This window comes from Pyrus communis, chromosome 16, assembly GCF_041283825.1.
Source record: "Pyrus communis isolate YQ-2024b chromosome 16, ASM4128382v1, whole genome shotgun sequence".
Taxonomy (NCBI): Eukaryota; Viridiplantae; Streptophyta; class Magnoliopsida; order Rosales; family Rosaceae; genus Pyrus; species Pyrus communis.
The window spans coordinates 12372536-12383191 of record NC_142580.1 but is presented as its reverse complement, the minus strand read 5'-3'; the positions used below and the strand labels follow the sequence as shown (position 1 = coordinate 12383191).

Genomic DNA, 10656 nt, shown 5'->3' with positions numbered 1-10656 from the left:
TCGTTACATGCACCAACGTCGCTTTACTTAAATAAACTAATGGACAAGCAGCCGGCTGTTGCCTGTTGGGTTGCAGGAGACATCTAATTATACATATCCACACAGCCGGACAAATGACCCCAAATTGTGCGCTTGACCACGAGCAGGGTCTTGCAATGCAGTGCATCAACGGTTGATAGCCATCCATGAGAGCACGGGAGGCCATCGCTAGCACAACTCCGAATCAAATTGCAAAAGATGATAAAAGGGCAGCTCATATAATAATTCCACAACATGCCTAACCAAAGCAGGTAGTTTGAGGTAACAATGTAACATGAATGACTTAGTTTGACAACAAAAATTAACACCGCCTTGACAAGAGTAGCTAAATGAACAAAACTTGGAACAGTTTGAAGTAAAAAAGAAACAACCCTGTATGCACAGAAATAAGTGCTCCTATGAACCTACGAGCAATGCGAAAACTCCGTCCAATAAATCTACAGATCCAATGAGTGCTTCAGACATTTTATGGAAACTCATCATCAAATGCACGGGAACAACTCTGTTCGATAGCAGATCACCTTTCTCCTCTTCATTCAAATTTTGAATGAGAAGCTCATCTGAGCTAAGAAGCTGACAATACATAAACTCGATGCTTCTAAACAGGTGGACAATCAAAACTGCAGCTGAGGTGTGTTGTCTGCTGCAGCGGCACTGGGAACAAAGCTTAAAATGATATGACAGAATCCGCTGAATAATCTTCTGAAACCACCTACGCCATGTCATGAGCTGACATCGGAGAAAGCCCAAACCTCTCTCATCAAGCAGATCCAGAGGCGCACACAATGAAGCAGCATCGGTATATTACAAGACATTCAATGTGGCGTTCGACAGCAGTACCATCCATTTTGACTTAATAATACATGACACCGTCCTAGATGCAACATCGCACATCTTGAAACTTCCCAAGGATAAAAAATAATCTTCAAGTCCACTTAATTTGAACTATAACCTTAAAACCATACTAAAACAAGGCAAAAGGTTTCAAATTCCTTGTAGTTGTAATCAATTAGGATCCGAGTCAGGCATTGCCCTTACCTCCAATGCCCTGCAGAATTGTGAAGAAATGAGAGGTTCCCGCATTGAGAGATATTTGTGGATCGCCATACTGAACTCAGCAGAGATTTCGTAGATATATCAAACAGAAACAGATTCAGCTTTCCCAGAATCAGCCTTGGAACCATCACTAGATGCATGAGGAATGCTCTTTTCACACTGCATTGCATCAGACGCGACTTCTGAAGCCACATATGATTCGTCTTTTGCCTTGCTATCAAGTTGAATATTTAAATCACAATTGTTGAGCAAGGAACTCTCACTAGCACCACAGAAACTGGAATCTTGATTTCCGTTAACCTCCTCAGCATGGTTCTTGGCGAAAGTTTCTCCTGAAGAAGGAATAGGCTGAGGACAGGAAGCATCAACATTCTCTTCATGGGAATCATCCAAAGCACTTTCTTCCAAAGATTTTGAAGAATTCTCTTTCAGAGAAGAATCTGAAACTGATTCTATTTCCACCTTTTCATCATGGCTTATGTAAGGGCAAGACTGGTAGTTGACATCAGAAGCATACTCCACTGACCTGGTACCTGGATTGGAGTCCGAAGATGTGGCCCCCTTGGTTGAAACCTGGATGTTATGTTCATTCGAATTATCCGACGACCTACTACTCATCATGGAAGTGTCATTCAAAGAAACAGCAGCATCTTGAGAGGTAAACTGCATTTTATCTTCAACAGGAGAATCCAGCACTGGCTCATCTTCTGCCGCTAGAACCTCACCAGGACCCTGAGAGGTAGACTGCATTTTATCTTCAAGAGGAGAATCCAGCACTGGCTCATCTTCTGTCGCTAGAGCCTCACCAGTTCCCTGAGAGATAGACTGCATTTTATCTTCATCAGGAGAATCCAGCACCTGCTCATCTTCTGTTGCTAGAGCCTCACCAGGACCCTGAGAGGCAGACTGCATTTTATTTTCAACAGGAGAATCCAGCGCTGGCTCATCTTCTATCACTGAAGCCTCACCAGGACCCTGGCAGGTAGACTGCATTTTATCTTTAACATGAGAATCCACCACTGGCTCATCTTCTATCGCTGGAGCCTCACCAGGACCCTGAGAGGTAGACTGAATTTTATCTTCACCAGGAGAATCCAGCACTGGCTTATCTTCTGTTGCAACAGCCTTGTGGCTTGTATCAACAGGGTATTCCTTGTCCAAAGTAGATCGAGGTAATTCGGCCCCCAAAAGAGAGTCAGGAGATACACTCCTCTCAGTGGAATCTAAATTTTTATGTTCATCAGAACCATCTAAAGAACCACTCATCACAGGACTATCATTGAAGGAGACACCGAGACATTGAGAACCAGAAACCATAGCAGCAGCTTCATCAACTGTTTCATTAATATGAGGCAAACTGGTTTCATCAGATCCATGATGATCAATAGTAGCAGGTGAACCACTATCTGATTTGCTTCCGCTCCCATGCTTTATTAAATCCTTGCCTTTGCATTCTAATTGCTTTATGCCTGTTGCAAAGGAAAAAAACAAGGATCGACAAATAAATCAATGTCAAAGAATAGGCTAATATTGTGATTAAGGAAGAGCAAATAACAAGTTTAAAAGATAACCTGGGTCTGCTGTCCCGTTCCCCTCATTTTCTTGATCCACTAGCAACTTCTGTAGCATGTCTATTCCAGGGAATACAAGCATATTCATTGACCTCATTTCTTGCTTGAATGATTCCTCAACAGGAATAAAACCAAAAACTTCTGTCCATGTATGCATGAGTTCAGCAATTGCAGGGATAACCAATTTCTCAACCTTGAGAGAGCATAGAGCCTTCAAAATGGAAAGAACAAGACCAATCAAAAGCCTTTTAGAAAACACAGCATGTAACACCACAACGGAGAGCTGGAATTATTTTGAATATCTTTTTCATGCAATTAAAACTACCAAAATGGCACGGCTCACATAGCTTACCGATTCAATGGCACAAAAAAGCCGACGGCACATCCCTTGTCGCCTATATATGTGGCGAGTTCCGATGTATGGCATCTCTGCTAACTTTGTACCATGAAACCTAACCAGAAGCAGATTTCATAATTTATAAGAATTTGTTTTCATGACAATTGAAAAGCGAACCATAGATTGCCATTACCAATTTGAGAGGTCTTCCCTCATATAGTTATAGATAGCAAACAGTGTAATGGTCTGAATCCATTGTCACGCATGCATAAAATATATGGTTCTTTAAAATAAAATCTGAAGTGGGCCCCACAATGTATCCCTCAACTAAGGTAATTCGAGGGATCCCTCAATGGAACGGTATATAATTATATACACAAGGACTTTCTTAAGGGCTATCAAGGTCAACTGTAATTGGAGTGAGATCCAATATAGAATTATTGACAACAATATCAACAACATATTATTGATATTTGTACAGCCGTTGATATTCTTTCAATCAGCTGTCAACGTGTTACTGATATGTTATTGACATGGATGCCGCTATCGCTACCCTTGAGTGAGATTGCGCTCAAGAAGGGGTTCGCATACACACACACACACACACTACACATACACACACACCAACACGCATATGCTATTGTAAAGGGCACCCTGTTTGTCAATCAAATATACTAAAAATCAAACATATACCAGTAATATTTGAAAAAAAAAGTACTAAAAAGAGATTCCAAAAGGCTGATGTAACCATCAATTACTTCAATTTCCATTATTTCCTACTTTTACACCTCTTCATACACTAACTCATATGTCTAATATAATCCTTCTGATAAAATGTAAAAATAACCCATGGCCCATGACTCTTTGGAGAAACTGAAAAAAAGGTTAGACCGGGGCAATCCATAAAATGGAAGTAAAAACGCAAACACGCAGCCTAAGAATGAAAAACTGCATGCATAACAAGTTAACAACTAAGATATAAATAGCTATCAAATATGAGAATGTACCTGATTGATGCAGCAGAAATTATTTCATCGCCTCTCTCTAAAATAGCGGTGTAGAAGCCACTGTAGTTCAGTCGATTGAAGTTTGATCTAAGAAGAAAATGGGCCAAAACAATTCATTTGTCAAAAAACCAACAGCCTTAAAAAATAAAAATAAAAATCATATAACAGCATGCTTGGTACCGAGTTTGCAATTTTCAATTAACCTTGGAAAGCCAAGCACATTATCAATTGTAAATGTAACACAACACAACATATACAGACATTTATCTAGAACTTCAAAAATTTAAGATCCCCACCTTCAATCAGGTGTGTCAAGGTCCAGATAAGGTAACCAGGTCTTATTCATGAAAATCAAATAGTTGAAAAGAAAACTTTCTGAGCTGTCAACTAAATCAACAATGGAGATCAGCACTTACCCACAATTATAAAGAACATTATGAATTAAATTGATGCCGCTCCTCCTGTCAACAATAGGCAAAAAGCATTCATCCATAACAGTCAAAGCAACAGCTAGCTTAGAATTGCATTCGATCCTTTGAGGGAACCCTTCATCTTCATCAGTTCTATGAACGAGTGTCCATGAAAATCCTGATTCTAGTTCATGTTTAACCCCAAGATACTTCTTCAAATTCTCAAAGAGCTAAAGAGCAACAAAATTAAAGTTAAAGTCAGTGCCTAAAAGGGACAGCACAAAAGTTATAAGAGGTTGCATGGGAAGAAAAATGCCATTTGTACATCAATCTAAAACATATGAAATTTTGTCAAGGAAGTTGGAACAAGGTCATAACAGGAAAAAAAAAACACGATTATTTCACAAACAGTTTACCGACCTCTACATTTTTATAACACTTCATAAATTGACATTTAGGTAATTCATAAAGAAAAACTTAAACCTTTGCTTAATTTAAAAAACACCTTCATGGCTAACAAGGATAAAATGTCAATATTTATGGAAATCTGCTCATTCGTATTTGTAGAAATATCAGCACTGATGGAAACATTTGTGACAAAACAAGGAGAAATTTCTTTAAATATGAAAATTGTGCATAAACTTTAAGTTCAATGTTGCATCAATTCTGTGGTAATCAAATCCCCAGTTACTGAAAAGCAAGAGCATTTTAAATCTTCACTCGGTAACCAGACATCAAGAAGGCATTCATTTTCTTCCTCTGTTTTCTACTTTAGTACTTCTTCCTCTACTTTTGTTCACGCTGGATGTGGTAGTTGGGTTTCTAGGGGCAAAGAAAAAGCTACCCTTGATCCTTCTACAATTTCGGCTATATCCGATGGAAATATCATTGACATCACAAAAACACATCCATCTTACTCACGTTTTGAGCTCGAAACCAAAATTAGATTATACATGTTCCCTAATTCCCGGAACTTGGACAGCCCTCTAGGGAAAGAAATCAACCCTGAAATCCTGATATATCAATTTTACCATCTTTGGCAGGACGACATCTTATCTTGTGACTGTTGATGTTTGCATAGAGGTTATATTTTACATCCATTTAATTCTCGAGAGTAAGAACTGCGGCTGCTATAGAGATGAAAAGGAATCTCCCTGGGGGCAATTAATGCTGACCAGGGATAAGCAGGAGAGGATTTGGCCAATGGCAATGACAATTACTATGACTAATAATGCTTGATATTTTTCAAGGTGACGAACCACATGCATTGTGGTCAACTTACGTGACTGACCTAAATAAATGGGAAGCCGGAATTTATTAGAAAATTTAGGTATTACCCCCCAAGTGGGCATCATTAGTTTATAATTTCATATCCTAAGAACCTCGGTATTTACAGTCACACCTCACATGCATACATCAATTATCAAGTCAATAAAATTTCAGGAACCGCAAAGAAGTGATACCTCTCTGCATTTCTGCCCACAGAAGGAAGAGTCTAAACTAGGAGAAGCAGCAGGACTACCATCCATCTCCTGACAGCATGATGTGTGACCTGCAAAAGCAGAAAATCATTATTCAAGCAGTGAATCTGAAAGCAGTGGAAAGAAAAGAAATTATATAAGCAGATGCTAAAAATTTCAGAAGCAAGGAAACAAATGATGAGTACATTTTTTCCCACAGAGGCTGCAAGTGAGTAGTGCATCAACAGTTATATCATCCTCTTCCACAACATTCTCATTTGCTACCCCACAAAACTTGCATGTACAATTTGGACAGTGCCAATCACCAGGAGGAAGCATCTGCAATGAGAACAAAAGTATTAATACCTAATTATGAGTGTACAATCAGAATGAAATCATTTTGCAAATTCACAAAACTACAAATAAAAATAAGGTGACAAACACTAACACTGTGTTTTAGCTCACATCTATAGTAAACTGGATCAATGTATCCACAACTTGGTGACACAGAACACATCTAAACAAGATTTTCCTTTCCAAAATTTACATGCAATGTCATTGAACTGATGATGTAGTACTCAGAACAACCAAAATTACACTTGAAACACAAAAGCTCAACCATAAGAGCAAAGTAGTTTAAGCATGACTGCACAAAGGCAGTCTCCCTCTCCAAACATATATGAGTTACAATCCTGATAAAGAGCATCAGAAGTGTTTGGAGCTAACTCAGATCATTCAATCTCTCCCTCCATTGATCCATAAAATTCATATATTAATCTCCCACTAGTGTCAAGACTTACAGACAAGCATTTCCCATGCCACAAAAACATACAACCAATGCCACAATGCATATACAAACTTAAAGATGTTACTACAATCTCTAACCTTTTCTTTCAAAAGTAAACCTCGCTTCATCGGACTTAGGCCTGGTTTGGTACTGAGGTGATTCTGAAAAAAGCTGGTATCAAAAAAAGCTAGGAGCTGTTTTTGTGTTTGGTAAACATTCAGCTTCAGCTTTTTTTCACAGTTTTGGGTGAAAAAAAGCCAAAAACAAGAAGCTGCAAAACCCAGCTTTGAAAAACTGGCTTTTTTTCACATCTGTTTTACATAAAAGTTTACCAAACACTATAATACTGCCTTTTTTTTTTTTCAAAAGCACTTTTACAAAAAAGTTTACCAAACACTATAATACTGCCTTTTTTTTTTTTTTTCAAAAGCACTTTTACAAAAAAGTTTACCAAACACTCTGTTGCTTTATTTCACAGCTGCTTATTCTCACAGCACAGCAGAAGCAGCTTTTTTTCAAAGCACAGCAATACCAAACCAGCCCTTAATATGTAGAAGGGAAAAAATAACCCAATGGCCCAAAATATATCACAAAAGAAAAGATTTACAGAACATGGACTGGTGAAAATACAGAAAGCGCCAATATATGCTGCACTCTGCAGAGAAATAATGCGACATACCTGTATATTCAAGCAGCTCTGATGAAATGTTGATGGACAGCCATCGCAACAGATCAAATCCCCGCCATCCCCACAGATGCCACAAGTATCATCATCTGGATCGTCACCATCGACTTCTACAGAGTGGAAACCAATGCGTTCAATATCCTTTTGTCTATTCCATGCATCTAACTGACACTGCAGAAGGGAAACACCTGAGTCCAAACATATATTTTGAAATGGCTGGCGCAACTTGCTTCCTGCATGAATCTCAAATTTTGAAGTTGTGAGGATTTTACTACAGCAACCACAGTGAATGCCATCTCTTGTAATCCACCCCTCCAGCATTACTTTAGTCCTTCGGCGATTCATATACTGCACCTTTTGGCTCAACTGCACAGTTCCAGAGTCAACCAGCCAGGAAAGCAAAGTCCGTTTCCCAGTATATGGAACAAAGCCATCACTTTCGGAGTTAACCCCATATTTTGAACCACGAACCAACAAAGTACACCTTCCAAGCTTTCTACTTTTCCTTCCATGTGGCATATGCGAACTTGATCCTGAAGACGGCTTTTCAATACCTTCATGTAGATGATTTGAGTTCACACTGGCCAAACCATTTTCACTCTTAAACGTCTTACCACCCTGCTTTAAGTAGGTGCTTAGTTTATCCTCATAACTAACACTATCCACGCTCCCTTGATCACGCTTGATACTTGTCGATCTTTTCATACGGACTCCTCTCACATTCTCATCCTCATCATCAACCCTTTGTTTCCTTTTCATTTCTTTCTCAATCTTCTTTCGAGTTTTCCTTGTTAATTGGCTAAGTATATCATCAGTTATAGGTGAAACCCCACTAGGTTTAGCCTCATTTTCCTCCTCATCCAACTGCTTTTGAAGCGCATCATAAGCCTTAATGATGGACCAGTAAGCTGTACCTGCTGGGTTAATGTACACAGCATCTAGATAGTCTCTGTTCCTTCTAGGCCTATAATCTATTGTCCAACCTGCACTCAGCAGCATCTCCCGTATTCGTTCACGTAGTTTTTGCTTCTCCGTGCCACTACCACGTTTAACTTTACCTTCTTTGATTCTGGTTGGAGGAGTCTTTTCACATGAAGGACCACCTTCATCTTTGCAAACCACCCTCTTCCGAGGTTTAGAGGCTTTGACACTCTTTGGTCCTCGTTTCAGTGATGTATCACTATCCTCTGAATCCCAATCGGAGCCTTTACTGTTCAAAGACGGCAATGATTTTCGTACATTCGGATGGTTTTTCAATGGCCTAACAACTGAAACTGGTTTCTCAGGAAGCTTTGGTTCCGAGTAAAAAGGAGGGATAATAGCATTTTTCACAATATCCACACTCCTCAGAGCCTTTCTATTTTCTTCAGATTTGCGAAAATTCTCCAGTGGCCCACCCGCATTCTTTTTCTTCTTCACCATGACCTTCAAAACACCATTTTTACCCTGTAGCCTAATGGATTCCTCTGATTGACCCGTGAACTTGTCTCTCAATAAGGGTAGCTGAGCTCCATCCCTATTCATCTCAAACCTTCGCCTGTCAGTATGATCTCCTCGGTTCAAGCTACTCGTCCTGTCAAAGTACAAATTCTTCCTCTTGTCAACTACATGTCTACTTGAACCAGTTTCGCATTCCCTCTTAATGCCACTTAGTGGCACAGGAATCGCTCCTGAAAACCTTCTTCCCCCAAACTCACCTACCCCATCACTGAACCGTTTCCTTCTCGAAATCTCCTCATCATACTCATCAAATTCATACACCTCCAACTTACTTCTCTTTCCACCACTCTCATCCAAGTAACTTTTACCAAGCATGCCATCCTCACTACGCCTAACCGGATCCAATCTCTCCCGCTTTTGACCAAACTCACTATTTTCAGCAATGCCCTTATCTACAGCTCTTAAACCATTGCAAACCCGTATAGTTTCAGGTCCCACCTTTCTACGAGGAGGAGCCAATATCTCATCACTAGACCCCGATTCGCTCAATACCAACCTCGACCTCTTCTTCTCTTTCGGCTCGAAAACCTTACGAGCACTCGAAGGACCAACAGCGCCACTCAATTTCTCCGGTTTCTTCCTAACAATTAAGCAACCTGAAGAATTTTTCTTCACCAAAACCCCAGAAGGGCCAACAGATCTCACACCTTCGTCCATCTACATCAACCTCCCGAAACAAACAAACAAAAAAAAAAAAAAAAAAAACCCTAATTCCAAAGCCCCGCCCTTCAATTCATCCCAAATTCAGCAAAATCCGATACAGAATCCTTAATTCTGTCACAGCAAAAATCCCCTAATCAAAACACACCAGATCTGAACCAAAATATCCTAAATGCTTCTACTTTAATCTCACGGAACCCAAATACGACACCGTTCAATTGAAAGAGCAAAGGAAGATTTCACGAAAATCTTACCTCGCCGGAGAGCCCTGGAACTCCGTCACCGGAACTCCGCCGATTGAAGACGTCCGATCGCCGTCGCAATTCTCCCAATCACATAAAGATAGGTAGGGTCAGACGGAGAGAGATAGAGAGAGAGAGGGGGCTGGGTTTGGATTGTAAATATATGCAATTGCCACTTTGTAAATTCCAAAATCAGAGACTTTCTTCTCTGTATTTATTTTATAATTTCCATTTTTTCTCCCTTTTTTTTTTTCCCTTTTTTTTTCTGCAGATTTTGCATTTATGCGTCTACATTAATTTTCCCAGATTTCCCTCCAAATCTTCACACAAGTCTCAGGCGCTACTGCATGAACGGTGTATGATGCGTCCACGTCAGACGAGTCTATAGCGTCACTGGGTCGGATAGATGACGTGGTGGAATTCCGGTGGGAGAGGTACACGGGATTGGAAACTGTTTTTACAGAGTTTGAATTCGGACTTCACTTTGTTGTTTTGGGAAACGGACTTCCTCCTCGTCCATTAAGTTTAAGAATTCGGATCATTAAAATTTGATTCAACGAATACTAAAAATTATAATAACTTTAACCGTTGGAGATGATCTATTTCCATTGTTTTGGGTCCTACTGGTCAAAATTGGAACTCTAACTCAAGTTCAAATTCCTACTGATTTATTTTGTTGGATCCATCAGCACTGTTTTAACATACCGTTTAACTTGAGAACTAAAGTATGATATGTGCAGTCTTATGTCAAAAAGTAAAAAATTAACGTGTCATCCACGAGCGCTGGAGATCTTTACATGAATTACGCTATAGGGAAAAAAATATTAACTAAATAAACACACTTGTCAGATAGAAACAAAAAAATATATGACTAACGTCATGCGGATATCAAACATGTTTAC

At 39.5% G+C, this 10656-nt stretch overlaps 1 protein-coding gene across 1 annotated transcript; it reads right to left on the bottom strand.

Moving 5' to 3' along the window:
• Positions 1 to 238: 238 nt before the first annotated feature.
• Positions 239 to 10044, bottom strand: LOC137730849 (uncharacterized). The gene is made up of 8 exons (XM_068469838.2): positions 7347 to 10044; positions 6087 to 6219; positions 5884 to 5972; positions 4427 to 4650; positions 4011 to 4097; positions 3019 to 3118; positions 2667 to 2877; positions 239 to 2564 (listed from the first exon to the last, which is right to left on the bottom strand). The coding sequence occupies exons 1-8, from the start codon at positions 9507 to 9509 to the stop codon at positions 1177 to 1179; spliced, it is 4395 nt and encodes a 1464-aa protein (XP_068325939.2). The 5' UTR covers positions 9510 to 10044; the 3' UTR covers positions 239 to 1176.
• Positions 10045 to 10656: the final 612 nt, after the last annotated feature.